This window comes from Budorcas taxicolor, chromosome 19 (assembly GCF_023091745.1).
Source record: "Budorcas taxicolor isolate Tak-1 chromosome 19, Takin1.1, whole genome shotgun sequence".
NCBI classification, from domain to species: domain Eukaryota; kingdom Metazoa; phylum Chordata; class Mammalia; order Artiodactyla; family Bovidae; genus Budorcas; species Budorcas taxicolor.
In genome coordinates, this window is record NC_068928.1 from 23145020 (window position 1) to 23163622 (window position 18603).

The 18603-nt window shown below is 44.2% G+C and overlaps 1 protein-coding gene across 3 annotated transcripts in view; it reads right to left on the minus strand.

Annotated features, from left to right (window-relative positions):
• Window positions 1-18603, minus strand: part of SMG6 (SMG6 nonsense mediated mRNA decay factor) — a 199441-nt gene that overhangs the window by 149098 nt on the left and 31740 nt on the right. For all 3 annotated transcript variants that reach the window (XM_052657343.1, XM_052657344.1, XM_052657345.1), the window contains exon 9: window positions 3641-3702. In XM_052657343.1, the coding sequence (XP_052513303.1) occupies window positions 3641-3702 (62 nt within the window). The remainder of the gene's footprint in view (window positions 1-3640; window positions 3703-18603) is intronic.

An 18603-nucleotide genomic window follows, 5' to 3' on the forward strand; every position in this document is an offset into this window, starting at 1 on the left:
TATTCTCTTCGTCACAAGTCAGAAGTCTACAGATGGCCGGCTTCCTGACCCCCTCGGAGGAGTCCAAGTGCGGGTCCGCTGTGCTTCTCCCTGGGAGACCCAGTGTCCGCCAGGAGCCACACAGCACTCCCACCTGGTTCCGTTCCCTGAGCCCGGGAGGACTCTGGCCCTGTCTTTTAAAACTGTATGATCACTTGTAGGATGTGCATTTCACTGGCTGAAGTGATCGCTTTCTGAAGGGATCTCGAGAGACACCTCGTCTCCTGTGAATGGCAGTTTCAAGAAACCAAACTCTCAGACAGTGCTGGGACCAGACCCGGGAGTGACTCAGGCAGTGACTAACGGGGCAGGACCCAATCTCTCAGATACTGGGGAACACAGCTGGCCTGACGATATTCTCTGTGGAAAAGAATCAGGCTCCCTAATTTTTCTTACCATCTTGATTTTTAAAAACTGTACAAGATAGGAGCAAACCAATAGCAAAATCAAACCAAACAACTCGGCCGTGTGACAGGGTAGCCACGAGAAACAAAAATCACAGGGCTATAGGACATAAGGACTGTAACAGACCTTGGAGTGCATCTGTTTAAACTACTGATAAGGAAACCAGAGCCCATAGACACTCTGACTCGTTCCCTCTCGAGGTCTTAGAACTAGTCAGCAGAGAAAAACAAACTCTTTTTGGCACCTGATTCCATCAAACACTTGGAATTTCTTTTTTTGCCGGCTGCTGAGAGAAAGGAGACTGGTGTGGCACACAGTAGGCCCTCAACTACACACAGATGCAGCAGGGAGCACAGGCCCAGAGAAGACGAAGGCTGGGAGGGCCACGCTGCCGGGGCTTTTCTCAGCAGGCAGGCGGGACGGTGGCTGTGTCTTCAGCTGCTCCCCATTACAATCTCCTCACTCTTAATTCGTTTTCAACGCCTCCCACATTTCACATCTTCTTGGTAATTAGGCAGCAGTCCATGTTGCTGTGTGTGGCTTGGGCTCATTGCTTTTCTGGTCTTACAGACTTCTATAGTTTGGGGCTTTTTTTCTTTCCAATAGAAAAATTATTGCTGTTTCTCTGCCTTCCAGAATAAATATGGGGCTCAATTCTCTTTTCACCTCCAAGAGAGCACAAGAGGAATACTCACTGAGGGGCTGAAGTGCCTAGAATTTACATGCATTTTCCTCATGTGAACACTACTACAACTCAGTGTTCATGAAGGTGGAACCAGACCGGCCTTATCTTTTTGCCAACAGAGTTGGTTATATGCAGGAATGGAAGAGATCTTGAAAAATAATCTGGACCACAGGAAACCACCTCTGACAAATGAGATAATCTGCTCATTTTTCAACAAAGAAAACTCCTAAACACCTTCCCTCTGTGAAATTTTCTTACATATAACCCAAACCTCTCCAGCTGCAACATAAGCCTATTTTTCTCTTGCTGTCATCCCACAGAAATCAAAACTATTTGCTTATGACTCTAACAGTTAAACACAGTTAGGGTACCCCCAACAGCTGTCTCTAAGTAAACCTTTGGTTATCTTATTTTTTAAAGACCCATTTATCTTCTCAGAAATCATTTCTAGCTTTTTATCTTTATTGAGACTCTTTTCCAAACTTCCTCCAAAATATATCTAAACATGAGAAATTTAAAAGGGAGAAAAATAGGGTTTTAACTAATGCATAATCTGATTTTATATACATATATAATATGTATATTTTATATATATATATATATATCCTAAACATTCCTATATTCTAGACCAAGATTTTTAACTTTTTTAGTCCCAGAAGTTTCTAACAGAGCTGAGAAATGCCTATGGCAGTGGTTCTCAATCAGGAGCAATTCTGCACCACAGGGAACATTTGGCAATGTCTGGAGACATTTTAATTGTCACACCTGGGGGTGAGCGGAAAGGATGCTACTGGCTGTAGTGGGTAGAAGCTTGGGATGCTGCTAAACACCGGACAGCCCCTACAATTAAGAATTATAAGGTTCAAAATATTAGTAGTATAGAGGTTGAGAAATCCTGCCTTAGAGCAAACATGGTGCATAAACATTCAAAGGGCAAACAGAGCAAAAGGAAAAATGGAGAGAAGATACTGACAACAAAGGTAGTAAAGGAAAGATTTTTTTTTTTAATGAGAATTTTTAAAGAATAAAGAGATGAAGAATCACAGCACCTATTTCAAGTGTAGTACAATAGTTTTTTTTCCGTTATGATGTGCTATTGTATGAAATAATATCATCTTACCCACCCTGAAACTGCAGCTTCACATTATTCACTAGTGACTGGCCTGGGTCTATGATGACCCAACAGAATTCAGGATTCCTTCTCTCCAGTCTTTTGCAATCTACCCATTTCTTGTAATGATTCACTTATTCCTACAATAACTATTTACTGAGCATCAACTACATGCCAGGCACTAGGGTTACAACAGTGTTGAGCAAAAACGCCCACCAGAGTAGGGCTGACATGGGGGCGGGGTGGGGGGGTGCTGCCACTGAGGTGCCTAGCTTCCTTCGCTGAGTGGATTACTTTACGCGTATTTCTGCTAGCAGACAGGCCTCTACTGGCACCGCTCCAAGTTTTCCAAGTCATTTCAAGACTACGGCCATCCTCGTCACTCTTGCCCAGGTTGATGATACGTGAGTATGTAAAAGGCACAGTTTCTAGTTCACCAACACGTTCAACAGTGTCCCTCCGAACAGGACGAAGCCTTTCAGCTTCTCTCACTAAGGAAACCTTCTAGAGCGTTAAGAGATAAACTTACAAGGTTATGACAGAAAGCGAAAGGGAAACACAACAACTGGGGCAACTGGAGTCTAAAACAAGCACCTCAAAGGGTAGTTCTCCAGAAAACCTCCAGCTCAGAATGCATTAAAATGCAGAGAAGACCTGTGGGCACCGCCACCTGTTCCTCTCCTGGAGTGACGAAGCACTCAGCACAGGGGCGCCGGCTTCACAGTCAGGAGAAACTCTGACCCACCGAAAGAACACTCGAAACGTGGCCTCTTCCCAGAGACTTAAAGCGCTAAGCGACAGGGTCTCCCACACACCACCTTCCCTGAGATTTATCTGGAAATCCATGGTGGCCAGTGAAACCACAGCCAAGTCTCAGCATTGACTGAGCTCAGCAGCATGGTGCCAGAAACTGAGCCCAGGAGGAAGGGGTATGGTTCGAAGGGGGAGAAACTGTCGGAGGAAAAAAAATCACTGTCCACTCTTTTTCCCTTCTCCTTAAGGGGAAGTGAGTAGATAGTATTTTCCCCCAAGGAGGACCCCTGGCAGCTGCACCCTGGGACTGAGCATGACTTCCTTGAGGAGCTCACTAGGGGCTGAGCCGGAAGGCAGAGGAAAAAGAAACCCAGAGGGATAAGGGGTGGGGGGTGGGAAAAGACTGTAGTTAAAAGGGGGGTTTTAATAAAGGTAGGGAAAGGGGAGTCAGAGGGGGGGAGAGTAACATTTCCCAAACTTCATGAGCACAAGAGGAGAGTGAGTGGAGGGAAGGGGAGGGAAGGTGGAGGCCCCTAAGAATTCACACCCTGTGCCCTCAGTTACAAACACAGTCTAGTTGCTAACAATATTAAATTCCAAAATGACTTGTAATGTAGGAAAATAAAATAAACATCCTGCACACTTACCCAATCCGGGTAAACAGCTTCCCATGGGCATGGAGAAAACTGAGGATGAACCTTTTGTTCAGCTGCATGGGAAAAAGAGAGAGGAGAAAACAATTAAACTTTCCCCAGTTTCCTGTTACTGAACAGAGTCCCTAGTGACACAATAACCTGGCCAGGGTCTAAGGGGTGGGCACTAGGGATGGGAACCAAATGAACATGCCCAAACTCTCACACAGACCCAGAGCCCATGCCCAACAGCTGCTGCTCAGCTGAGCCAAGAGGACAGCAGGCTCAGTGAGGAGACAGCACCCCCTGCTGGCAGCAGTGCCTGAGTGCAGGGGGCAAAGCTCAGTACCAGCCAAGCTGCACAGAAAGTGAGATGCCTCTCACCCTCTGCCATCTACAAGTCACTCTGGCCTCTACGATGAAAATGAAACAGCGACAAGGGCAAGACAGGAATAACGATGATCCTGCATAAGTCCATGCTCTTACTTACAAGCTGTTTTTCTACCTACCCCAAAAGCAAAATTCTTCTTTGGAAACCAAGGGTAAGGAAAGCCACCACTAACTAGCTCACCAAATTGTACTTCTCTGGCTTTTAAAACCAAAGTTAAAATCTTTCTCTTTTTTCTTCTTTTAAATAAAAACTGAGTGCTGGTTTTTTATGTGAAATCCTCTGGCTTTTAAATGTTACCTACTAACAACAACAACAAAAATTTAAACATTAGGCAAGCCAAAAACATACATTTGCCAGCCATATCTGGCTCACATCCATAAGTCACCAAATTTGCAACCTCAATTCAAGGTTCTAGAAAATCTATTTCTACCAAAAACTAGGAGAGAGATTCTTCTGAGCAAAACAAGGGAGGGAAAAAACTTCAAAGACAGTAGGAGTAATCTCAAAATCAAACCCTATCATCCTCCCTGGTCTCCTGGAAGAAATGTGCTCAGGGCCTTGTAGCCAGACACGAAGAAGGATCAAGAATCCCTCAAGAGTGGGTGCTTAGGACAAGGAACGGTCCAGCACCCTGGATGCTCTGCCCAAAAGGCTCATACTCTTGCAAAAGAGAAAACCAATCAAATTGTGGCAGTGCCACCAATTTCACACGGAAACTGAATGTGAGGAAAGGAGGGCATTCTCACCTCACCAGCGACTTCAACCACAAACTGCACGTAATCTTCAGTCTTTCAGCCTTTATTTTTGCTTAAACGAATTACATTTAATCAGCAACACCAGATCAAACACTGAATTCTGGAGTTAAAAAGGAGACTTTACGGAAGGCAACCTGTCTCTAGAGAGAGGCGAATCAGGACTGGGGGGACACTGGGTTCCATGAACAGAAGGGAAAGATGAGGACCTGCTGCAAAACAAATGGTCACTGGCTCTGCCATGATTAGTGGCAAGGCCTGGGCTAGAATGCAAAGGAAGGTAGTGGAAACTCACCCCTCAAACCTCTGCCACTTACCTGCTACGGGGTCGCAGGCAACAGATGCAACCTCCCTAAGTTTTCCCTCTTACACGATTGAGATACAACAAGTGGAACCTCCCAAAGATTTCCCTTCTACACAACAGAGATAACAGTACCTCCCATGCTCAGCATGCTGTAAACACTCAACTGTCAGCCAAACATCCCCTCCCAATGAGCAAGTGGTAAAATGTTAATAACTGGGGAAACCAGGTGAAGCATATACAGGAGTTCTTTGTATTATTCTTATAGCTTTTCCATGGGTATAAAATTATTTCCAAAAAAAAGATAAAAATACATATTTCTCTCTCTATTCCTGTTTTAACTCAATTGTCCCCTTTTCCAGCTGTCAATCATAAACTGGTTAACTCATCCATAACCAATTATATTTATACATACAAGATCATTAGATAAACGGTATTAACCCATCTCATTCAAGCCAGTTATGATCCCCCAGCCGCAACACAGCTCAAAAACTGAAGCAACTTAAACCAGTACATGGCAGAGTTAGAACCTGAACCCAAGTCTTCTGACTTCAAAACAGTTCTCCTCCCCTTCAACTGCCATCTGTCTCAGGAAGAGAACTGGTGAGCTTATTCATGGAGGGCTGATGAGGGAAGAAGAACTGAAAGAGTAGTTCAGTTTTATCTTCAAATTTTCCTTACTGATTAGGCAGGAAACATACTGCGTGACCCACAATGCCTCCTGCAATAGAATGAGTGCACCACGCAGTCTTTCAATACTGTGATTCTAGCTACGTATTTCCCAAAGACCTCACCCTCAGGGTAGCAGATGAGTCCGACTTAATTACCTGAGTTCACACCTGCCATTAGTGTATTTTAACTGTATCCAGTAGAAGGCGGATTTCAATGCATTGTTTCTCAACTAGTGATAGTGAAGGGAATCTTAGCAAACTCAAACTACACACACATTCTCTCTGACCTTGGTTAATGAGAACCACTGCTTTATTTTTAGTCTGAAAGTACCTGCAACCCTAAATATAGTTTCTCTCTATTTGTCACCAACATTCTGAGCAGGAAAGGAGCTAAAATGTAGATACATTCTAGAGAGAGGTAAAGCATGCTATTCTGAGGAAGTAGATTTGTTACACGTTGATTAAAATGGGACTAAGCCTCATCGTAGATATCAACACGAAGTCAGCAAGTGCTGAGGCAGAACTTTAGGACAACTTAACTGACACCAAGTCCACAGGAAGGAAGGTCTCAGTCTGAGCTTCCTCTCTCTCCAACACATCACCCTGGACTGGCCTCACGTTTGGAACTTCTCAGTTCTTAACAGGGCACTCGGATGGTCTCCTAGGTGGAGAAAGAACCATTTCTCCTCGTATGGTGAGGCTATCTGCCTCCAGATCTTCCTTGTGCAATTATATACTGTTCACCAGAAACCAAAAATGCTTCTTGGGTGTAGCCCTGAGAGAAGGCGTTAGCATTATTAAAGGGTGCCTGGCTCTTTGGTTCAAAGTCCAAAACCCACTCACTGTGGACACCTAAGTCTTCTATAACATCTAAAAGCAATGACCCAAAGAGACACTAATCGTGGGTAGGACACTCACAGTAACGTCTACCCGGCCATTAACCATGGGATTATGAGTTAAAATGGCTTGGGTTGTTCTTAAACTGTAAAATGGAATTTCTACCACTGATATCACCTAACTCAGACCTAAAAGGATAAAATGAAATAATACAAATTAAAGCATTCTGAGGAGTTAATGTCTTATGCCTGCCCTGGTTATCAGCACTCAGAACTGCCTGAGTGCTCTGCAGAGCAAGGAAGGAGAAAGAAGCTGCTGAGAGGCAGCGAGGTATCACCAGAGGAGAGGACTCTGAAATATGCCCAATTTCAATTCCAGAGAGCTGGTCCTCCTTCAAAAGAGCTGTATGGAAAACTGAATATCTGAAAAGCGAATCATTTTAAGGACAGTAGGAGAAAACGTGATATTAAGAGGAACACCAGCATGCATCTTTAAAGGGTTTGGGGAAATACAAACTACACTCTCTAATTTATTCATCTGGAATGCCTCTACTTTTATACACCAAGTATTAAAAATTAAAAAAAAAAAAAAAAAAAAACTTCGTTATGTTTTAAAAGGGGGCTCTATACCCTTCGATATGGGTGAAGGCCAAGTTTCAACAGTACCTATTAGAAATAGTCAAGGACTCTCAGAGTCTGCCATCAAAGCCCAGTCATCACCTCCCTAAAGTGCTGAGATTACAGGGCAAAGAGGACTGTGAGCACAGAGATGAAGCTGCCCACCTTCACCCCAGCACCCCTGCCAGGCACAAGCAAGAGCAGACTAACAAGACAGGGTCCTCAAAGCCAAAGAACTTGCAGTCCAAGAATAAAAGGTAAGCAAATAACATATGAACTTGCCAGCTCCCCATTTAGGCCCCGAAACCTAGGACACGGCCTTCTGACTATGAAGGTGACAGGAGGACTGTGCTTCCCTTACTGTCGCTGTCCCTCGGGCACCAAAGTCTGTGGTGGGGAGAGCTAAGATGATAGAGAAAGGGAGGACGTAGAATGTGGAAGCCAATGGATGGGTCAGCAGTATAACCACCACACAGTAGGAACAAAACTGTTCATTAGAACGTCCGTGATTCCTCTTTCCAGGATATAGATGAAGAACAATGTAAAGGCAAGTCAGGTGGCAAGACTCAGAAGCCTTGTAGGGACAAGACAGAGCAAACCACAAAAATCAATCCTCAAATCCCAAAGAGCCCCGCCGAGGCAGAGATGGAGCAGGTACGGTGAATTACTCCTCACCTTCAGTTTCTTCTCCCCTGAACCGTTCTGGGCAGGATGACAGCTCAATTAGCTCTAATTAAGCCCAAGCTCCATGTAGCGATGTCCTACTTAAATGGCTGGACTGGAGCCATGTGAACTCAAGTGTAAAACATGCCTCTTAAAACTAGGGACCCCTTCAAACAACGGTTCTCACTCTCACACAGCAGCTTAGTGCTGCCTCAACAAAGTCTTACATGAAAGCAATTTACTTGCTATTGCTTCATTATCTCCCCTACTTAGAGCCAGCAGACCAGAGGGAAATGGGGCTGAACGGTTTGGCAAATCAGCAGTCAGCTCCGGAAAACCCGGCGAGCAGGGGGACAGCCGAGCTCAGAGTAGCGGCTGGCTCTTGGGAGGGTGACTGGCACTAGGTTTAAAGAAAAGAGAAAGAATCATGCATCTGTGACTATTCTGTATTTATGACTTATTTGTTTATGGGGGTAGGAAGTGGTATAGAACAGTTTGAACAAAGACCACTGAACTGGGTTCAAGACCTGGGTTTGAATTTTGATTATGCCACTGATTTGCTATATAACTGTTGACGAGTCACATAAAATTTCTACGGCTCTTTCTTCAACAATAAGATGAGACGGCTGTGGAGGAGGAAATGACAATCAACTCTAGTATTCTTGCCTGGAGAATCCCATGGACAGTTCGGACAATGCCTGCGGTCCATGGGGTCACAAAGAGCTGGACATGACTGGGCAACTGGGAACCCACACACATGCAGGTGCTAGGTTCAGCAGGGCATTCAAGGCGAAGGAAGCTCATAGCGTGGCAGGGCAGGGAGGTATGTGAGCACGTGTGGGGAGCAGACCACGTCCCAAAGTGCAAGTGTGTGCAAAGGAAGGAGGAGGTAACCATATGACCCAGCAATCCCACCCCTTGGTATATACCCAAGAGAAACACACACACATGTCCACACAAAAGCTGGCACATAGGTGTTCACAGGTCATCACTCACAACAGCCAAAGAATGGAAAAACATATCCATTGACGAACAGATAAATGTGATAAATGAAACAGATAAATGAAAATAAAATGTGGTCTCTATCCACAGAATGCAATAATACTCAACATAAAATGTAATAAAAGTTTTTAGTGATGCAGACAAAAAAATAAATAAATAAAATGAGAAGGCTGGGTGAGATGAGTATCAGCAATTCCACACCCCTGAGCATGTCCACATGCTCAAAAAATACAGATTCCCCAGGCCTTCAGAATCAGAGTCCTGAGGGAGGGGAGAAGCGGCCTGGGAGTCAGCATTTTGAAAATGTCTCCAGGTAATTCTGAAAAACAGACAGACTGGGAAACCCTGGGCTAGATCACGGGTCAGCAAATTATGGCCGAAGGGTTTTTTAGTATGGTCCATGAGCTAGGAGTGGTTTGTATGTTTTTTAACCACTGAAAAAAAATCGAAAGAATTTTTCATGACACATGAAAATCATATAAAGTTTGAATGCTGGGGTCCACAAATAGGGCTTTACTGAAACACAGACACGCTTGCTTGTTTCATATTGTCTGTGGCTGCCTTCCCCCTATGAAGGCAGAGCTGAGTGGCTGTAGCAGAGAGTATGTTCCAAAGCCTAAAATGCTATCTGGTTCTTTCCAGAAAAAGCTTGCTGATCCCTGGGCTCATCTGTAACACTGGGGTCTCAAAAAATGTTTGGATTTGCACAACACTTGAGGGCTACCACACACACAATGGAAACAGCAATGATGCTCCTGGGCTGTTTGAAAAGAAGCACCACCCCCCAGGAAGTTCTGACAGCTACCCTCCCACCTACCAGCTCAGGGGAATCGCCAATCCACAGTGCTCCTTCCAATTCTAAAAGCCCAAAGATGCAGAGTTCTAACTAAACTGAATCTTTCTTGCTGGCTTCTCAGCAAACACCATCCTGTTCTGTGATGACGGCACAAAACACACCAAACGCCACAGACTGCTGCTCCCACAGCTTTTGAACCCAAACGCCCCAAAAGCCAGAGAAATACAAATGGGGAAGCCACCATGGGGCTAAGGGGCCCGGTGAAAACACAACACACCCAAGCCCAATCAGTATTTCACTTGGGCCAGCGGGCCAGGAGTTCTCCCAAAACAACCCTAATCAAGGGAAAGTGCCAGACTAAGGTTTATGAATCCCTGTGCTGTGTGGTCTGACAACCTAGAGCTCAGAAGTACCACCAACTTAGCATCTCAAGGTATACAGGGAAAGAGAGAAAGTTCAGCCAAAGGGCAGCACTGTTGCTCTGACTGAGTTACTTTCTGAATGAGTCTTCTTTCTGACTCATCTCTCTCAAAGAGTCTGGGAACTCTCATGCCCATCCACCCAAAAAAATGGGGGAACTGGGACAACTCTGCATCTGCACAAAGTGGGAGAGAAGAGGAAGGGCTGAAGCTCCCACTTGGTGATCAGGTAGGCAATTAGAAAATAGCTTTCCAAAGGCACATATACAAGTTCAAACCATCTTTTAAATGAATGGGTCAATAGTGTGTTGATGATGGTGAGCGAGGTCCTTCTCACCCTGTGTCCACCCCACTCATTCATTCATTCAACAGAAACTGACTTGCCATCGTCTAGGTACATGACACTGTGCATGAACTATGAACAAAGCAGAGAGAATCTCTGCTCGGCGGGTAACCCAATTATAAAGCACCATGATTGGGCAAGTATAGGATGCTATCTATTGCCACAGTAGAAGCATCAGAGATGTCAGAGGAAAAGTAGATTAAAGAGTCACATCTATGCATCATAAGCAAAGAAGACAGTGTGAGTGATGCTCCCAAGAGTGGCACGCTAGCCTGACCAGGTGAGTGATTCTGCAAGGAGGAGGCTGGAGAAATAGGCTGGGCCAAGTTGCAGAAGTCCTTGTTAAAGAGTTTGACATTGATCAAGTCACTGAATGGTTTTGAGCAAGGCAGTGACATGAACAAAGCTCTATTTTTAAAAGGATGTTCTGGCTACTGTTTAGAAACTTTAGCTTTTTTGGCGGGGGGGGGGGGGGGGGGGGGCGGGGGGCAAGATAAAGTGTTCAGAGGCCAGGAGACCAGTTTATAAACTGCTGTAATCCTCCAGTGGCAATAGAGAAAAAAGAAGGAAGACAAAGAAAACGATCATTCCATGCTCAAATGATCCTTTGTCCCTAACTCCCAACGGTTCCAGTTCTATTAGTAACTCAATTTACAGAGACCAGCAGTGGCCCAGACCAAGTAGAAGCCTTTAGAATCATACAGAGGTCTTACTCAAACTAAGTGAAACACAGATTTCATCTTTAGAAATACACTGGAAATTCTCTTATTTCCTTTCAATAATATTTTTAAACAGCCTAGCATAGTGTTTGAACTTAATACGTATTTAGTAAATGACCATTGAAGAATCTATTAAAATATACAGATTTGATAATGGTAAGATAGATTATCCAGGTAACACACAGGAAAAAAAAAAAAAAAACTCAAGAAAAACAGTCCGGTACTAATATTAATGCTGGAGGGAAATAACATACTCATCACTACGAGCATTTAAATCTCTCTCTCTGACAGACTCACAGACTAAGAGAACAAACGTGTGGCTGCCAGCGGGTAAGAATGGGGGGAAGAGACAGGGAGTTTGGGATCGACATGTACACTCTGCTGCATTTAAAATGGATAACCAACAAGGGCCTGCTGTACAGTGCAAGGAACTCTGCTCAATGCTATGTGGCAGCCTGGACGGGAGGGGAATTGGGGGGAAAACGGATTCATGTATGTACGGCTGAGCTGCTGTCCACCTAAAACTATCATAGCATTGTTAATCTGCTACACCCCAAGATAACATTAAAAGTTTAAATACATATATATGCATGTGTGTGTGTGTATGTATATATATATACACACACACATACCTTTCTGGAGGATAACTGGCAAAATCCAAAAGTATTCAAAGAAAAACAGTACTATCAGGAATTAAGGGTTTTGATTCTGAGTAACTGCTCCATCTGCTATATTCCAGCTCAAGAGACTGGACAAGAGACCACAGCTAACGTGAGAATAAAAGCCAAAGTCCTTACAATGGCCAACAAAGAGTCCTGTGTGATAATCTAAATCCTCCACTCCTGCAGCTTCCTGATTCCTGAACGTGTCAAGCACCGTCCCTCTGAGGACACATGGAAAGAGAGTATGGTGGCCACCCTGACCCTCTAGCCCAGCGGTTCCCCACCTTTACAGTTCACTGGAATTGCCTATGAATCTTTGAAAAATACAATGCCTGGCTTCTATCTTCAGATATTCTTTCTGATTTAACTGGAGAGGGGGTAAAACCTGGGCATTAGGATTTTTAGAAGCTTCCCAGGTGACTGTACTGTGCAGCAAAGTTTGAGAGCCACTGCTCTGGTTCACACAGCTTTTACAGCACTGATTGCCAATTTGTATGCACATACCACGGCTTTGTGGACTCTGTTCACCACGGCCAGCAGGCTCACACAAAGCAACCTGTAAGTACCTGGCGAACAAACAGCCTGTCCAGTTTGGCCTTTGGCTGCTCCTCCTGCCTCCCCTCTTGCTGACAGACCCTGCCCTCAGCAACGAAGAATTATTCATGGTGCCCTCAATTCACCGTGTTCTCCCTGCTGCTATGCCCAGTCTCTGTCTAATGCCTTCGCCAACACTCCTCTCTATTAAATATATCTAACAAAGCCCTACCTTTCCTTGCTTAAACCCCTCTTTCCAAACCAACTCCAGGCTGTGCTTGACACCTTATCCTCTAGATGCAGAGACTGTTTCACACGCCTCTGTGATTCTGGGTCTCACGGTACATCTTAATCACATACACATGTCTGTCTTTAGACCAGCTCTGCCCATAGCATTTCTCCATGGTGATGGAAATATTCCTTATCTTCACTGACCAATACAGTAGCTACTGGCCACAGGTGGGAAATGAGTGAAAGGTGGCTCCTGTGACTGAGGAACTGAATTTTTAGTTTTATTTCATTTCAATTAAGTAACCACATATGGCTAGTGGCTACCACAGTGGTCAGCTCTGCTCTAGGCTGATGTCCTTTAGTGAATGATTCGATTCTATATCCCAGGACAAGAAATGATCAACAGTGATGGACAGCGGGCTTAAGAGATGGATGGATGTGAGTTTTCTCTAAGATTACAATACTCCCCACTTTCACAATTTCTGGTGTACCCCATGGTAGGAGGAAGAGACACATGTCCCGAGTCACGAGTGAGGCTCAGCCAAAGGAGCAAAGGACTGGAGGAACCACTCTACTCTTCTGCCCAAATATATAATCTACACAGCGTGAAGTGTGGCCTAATAGCTGATTTTAACTATTCGACTGCACCTTTCAGAAGCTTGTGGGCAGCTCCCAACTAAGGATAGGTTAAATTTACAGAGCTTGCTCTGTGCTTTAGGAGTTAAAAGTACCCTCAAGCTACTCAGACACAATTCAGACACAGAGCGCTCAAGTTTTCCTAGCTGAACAAAGCAAGTGTTATGCTCAGCTGCCTTAGTGACAGTCAAAACTCCCCCAGCACCTTCTCTGTGTAAGGCACATTTCTAAGCACCTTTTAGGACTATCGGCCCATTTCACCTCTCAACAATCCTGTGAGGTGAGTACTACTATTATTTCTATGTTATAGATGAGAAAACTGAGCACAGAGAGGTTAAGTGACCAGCCCAAGTCTGCTTCCAGACTCTGAGCTCTTCATCTTTCACCTTAAAAAAAAAAAAAAAGCAACCTTTTGGCAGAAACAAGAATGACACTAAAGATGTTTCTAAAGGCCAAAACCTAAGGCAACCCCAAACAAAAACCCATCAATGGCTCGGGTATCATTCACTGAGAGACCAGTGGTCCAAACCAACAGAGAAGTCTTGCACATGAAGGGAAGGAGACACTTCTAGTCCAGATCATGTCACGCACGTTGGTGGAAGCACTTAACAGCTGCACCCGAGGATAATGCCGGCCAGAAGGGAGAAAAAAGGAAAGTGAGAAAAGCGAATAAAAGCTTATTCTCCATGTCAGTAAAATAGCAGTAATAAAACTAGTAAAATAAAAACCTTAACATTTTTCTAGACAAATCCCCAATCTGCCTGTTTAATAAGGAAGTAGTTCTTCAAGAGTCAAAGAAGACAAGTGCATTTACAGACTATCACCAAGGGACTGTGCAAAGTCTGGAAAAAAATGTCTGAAAACATACCCCCTCCACCCCCCCGCCTACCACCTACCACAATACAGGAAAACCCCTGAATCTCTCAGGAAAGGGAGGAGTAAGAACTAGTCTAAGAACCCAGAGGAGACCGAGGGTTCAGTTTAAGAAAGATGTGGTCACAAAGGTTTCACAAACCATTCTGCCATGGGCACCAAAAAAGCAAATAGCCAGCATGACAGGGAGCTCTGACAACCTCACGTGAGCTTCGGATTTGAGCAAGGCACCAAATAAGGAAAGGATTCTGGTCCATCGACTCCTAGGAAAAGTGTTTCAAGTTAAAAATGGTTATTCAGGTTTGGATGTGAACTTCTGTATCTGTTCTTTATCAGCAGAGGCACCTCTATACCTCACTGGCAGCCAGCAGTAGACGGGAAGAAAACGGCTGAAATAAAAATGGGTTACACAGAGATGACAACACAAGCTGACGTAGCCTGGCATTTACCTGGACACCAAAGACAAGGCTATAAACGTGCAACACAGAGCGTGAGGGATCCCACATCCCAGCTGTACCCAACATCTCCAGGAGCAGACAGGCTGTGACGTCACTGTTCCCTCAATAGCCAGAGTGTTCAACATCGAGGCTGACGACCACAGCACCTTTGGTGACAGACTCAGTTTCACTGTGACTGGAGGAAGGCATGCTTCCATCTAGTTTTCTGTCAGTCATATCCTTTGGGTGCTGGTTCCCAGACTCAAAATATCTGGTTCAAAAGACATGGCAAACACTTTCAAATGTCTTATCTTTGATGCAATTCTCCTCTGTGTTCTCCTTATCCTCTCTCAACAATGAAAATCAATCCTGGGCACGCCAGAAAGCAGGGAAATCATGAGCATTAACTTTTTCCGAACTTATTTACAGTGCTTTATCCCTCTCACTGTTCCTATTCAATGTATAGGGGAAATTTGAGTTTAGAGTTCAAAGGAAGGGGAAGCACAAAACGGCAAGTCAAAAACCAATTCCACTGGACTACACAGTTTGCTCAGTCTGTGACAATTTATCAGACTGTATGGCTTTGATACAGGCCCTTTCCTGTATGTATACCACTTTGTAATAAAGTTTTCTTTAAATTACCACAACCTTTTCCGCTGTCCCACAAAAAGCCTTTATTTCATGCCAATACCCTTTACCCCGTGTGTCCTAACCCCCATCAAACTCTAACCTGAGGTGGTAAAAATGAAGGTGACCGTGCTGAAAGTCTGTGGCTCCAACCCAGATGCAAGAAAGCTACACAGGTGTTACATTCCAGATCTGTTGATGGTGCAAACTGGATCCCGTTTTTCAGATGTAGAAACAAGGAAAGAGCCTGAGAAACATGTTCGCAGAAATAAAAAGAAATTTAGGAATATGATCCAGAAGAACTGACTCCAAGTCTACATCAGCCACAAGGGACAGCTTCTGAGGGGGCAGCAAGGACATCCACTAGTGTCTTAGCCAACCTTTTGATACATGTCACTTCAAAGTATTTTAAAAGCCATACTGTTTTACAGATCTGTCCAGAAGTCTTAAAGAAAATATGCCGAAGAAATTCCTCAAATAGAATGTCAACTGACTTACAAATAGTTTGCTTTACAAATTAGGGCTAAATATCTCAGAGATTTGTGGCACAAGTCAGCTCGAAATCTCATTAGATAGAGTAAGCCTCTAGTATCTTTACCAAGAAAGAAACACCCCAGAAAAATGCAAATCAGCAGAGGTATTATTCTAAATCCTCTCTCCCATATGTTTCAGTAGTTGCAGTCCTACTATGCATGTGAAGAGCAAGGACAGAACTTACTGCCAATGGTTACAACACAAAGCATAACTTATTCCCAAGCCAAGCTGGGCTTGGCTCAGAAAGCTTCCCAGAATGATGGAAGGCATGACTGTAGGATGACTCAACCTTTGCTAATGCATAAAATAAAGCAGAGAAGAACTATCTGAAGGATTCACTTCTAAGCTTGGGCCAAATCAAAAGCCTAGAAGTATCCACTCTGTGATGACTCTTCGGTTCCAGCAGACTGATTAGACAGCATCAGTGTGGACATCTGTACCACGCCCTAAGATGTTCTAATGACAGACTCCTGACTAGGAATCTCAGAAGAAACCACCATGATTTTAATCCATGCCAGAAAATTCTGCTACCCACATCTCCCTGAATAACTTGTTTCGTCCTTCAAAATGAAGGACACGTCACTTTTCTAGGCAGCATTCCTTGCTCATCATGAGTTAATTTCTTTCCCTCTGTTCTGCCTCTACATGGTGTACGTATTTCTATTCACACGCAACATTTCATTTTAAGTATTTATTTGCTGCTGCTGCTGCTAAGTCACTTTAGTCGTGTCCAACTCTGTGCGACCCCATAGATGGCAGTCCACCAGGCTCCCCCGTCCCTGGAATTCTCCAGGCAGGAACACTGCAGTGGGTTGCCATTGCCTTCTCCAATGCATGAAAGTGAAAAGTGAAAGTGAAGTCACTCAGTCGTGCCCGACTCTTGGTGACCCCATGGACTGCAGCCTACCAGGCTCCTCTGTCCATGGGATTTTCCAGGCAAGACTATTGGAGTGGGTTGCCATTGCCTTCTCCAAAGTATTTATTTAGATATCCATTTTTCTTACTATACTGTATCTTTGAAGGAAGGACTACTATTTATCATTTTCCTTTCTAGGTGCAGTGCCTAGAATAATGAGCAACATACAAAAATATTCACTAAGTATTTATGGAAATGACCTGAATGGGGACAGGAAAAATCCTGATCCACTCAGAGATGATTAGCTGACCTGAGAAAAAGGTTTCACAACTGAACAAGCAAGAGAACAGAGAAAAATGTCCATATAAAACTGTGAAGCAAGTTATTTAGGCCACGTATAAAAGTATATACTGTACTGCAAGATAAAATTAAAAAAGAAAACAAACGAGCCACAGAGATAAAGATTAGAGGTCAGGAGTAGTAAGGACATGACAAAAAAAGCATGCCAGAAACTCTTGACACTTACTAAAGCCAGTTACAAGTTCAGTTCTAACCTCTGGAATAATTAAAATAGAGAATTATTCTGAATTAACAAATTAGTAAATGTGCATGAGGTTTAAAAAAAATACCAAAAACCTACCACACAACTATCTCTGATACTGAAAGCAGAAATTTCTCCCACAGTTTCCACAATGAGACCTGGTAATGCAAACAGCAATAATTCCCTAGACCTCTTTATTGTTTTAATATAGGCTGATGACCTTACTGTTCATACTGTTCAACCAGTTCATCCTAAAGGAAATCAGTCCCGAATATTCATTGAAAGGACTGATGCTGAAGCTGAAACGCCAATACTTTGACCACCTGATATGAAGAACTGAGTCGCTGGAAAAGATCCTGATGCTGGGAAAGACTAAACACAGGAGGAGAAGGGGACAACAGAGGATGAGTTGACTGGATGGAATCACTGACTTGATGGATATGAGTCTGAGTAAACTCCGGGAGTTGGTGATAGACAGGGAGGCCTGATGTGCAGCCTTCAGTCCATGGGGTCACAAAGAGTTGGACACGACTGAGCGACTGAATTGAACCGAATGACGACTTTACACCAAAGTACAATTCAGTCAGAGCAATGCGACCAGGGACCAACACGTCACCTGGGTGCATGTTCTAGGCCTGAATGACAAGTAAAGAGCAACAGGAGGAGAGGTGCCTCAAGATTCCCAGAGCAGACTCTCAGTAAACCTTGAATCGGTAGAGAGATAGAAAACAAACAACTGGAAAAATCACTGAAACTCTTAATAATAAAACTGTGTGGTAAATAGATTTTTACAGGGACTCAAGCATCAGAAAGCATCGATCGTATTTTAAGTTCCTTCTGGTCTAGAGAGCCTACTTACCAACACTTGGGAAAATAAAACTGAGCAGTAACTTCAATATTAAATATTTATGAGTAAAGGGAAAAGCTTTCAGGAGGGGAAAAACCCGAGTTTCCCCCTGGAGCCGAACAAAGAGTCTGCCGACTGGGGTAAGATCACATGCCAAGAAGACAGCTATTTTACATTCTCTACCTTAGCCCAAACATCACACCCAAGGCAGGGAAAAAAGACCAGACAGATGAAATCCTGGGACCTTAAAGAGTAGAGAGGGATGGCAAATCACAGGACCGCAGATACATCTCCCCACCAGCAGGGTCAGAAACTTAAACAAACACAGGAAACTGGTGAGAAAGGCAGAGAAAACAGAGGCCAGTGCAGTCTCTCCCCCCACCTGACAGGCAGAATGCTGGACAGAAAGCGAGCCGCTCCCACTCACTACTGGTAACATCGCCTCACTCCTCCATTCCTTCCTATAGCAGCTGCAGCTTGAACATGGGTGCAGGGGAAGGGTCTCATTCTCACTTGGAATGAGAATTTCTTCGCAGGCTAGGAGCTGGATCCTAGGGGACGATTTACAGCACACCCGCACATACATTCCAGTTGGCTGGAAATCAGCAGCTGATTGCTCTCTTGTCTAACTTGGTGAGCAGCCAGAGGAGGACTTTTCTCAGTCGGCTCTCCCAGGCTGGAAAATTCTC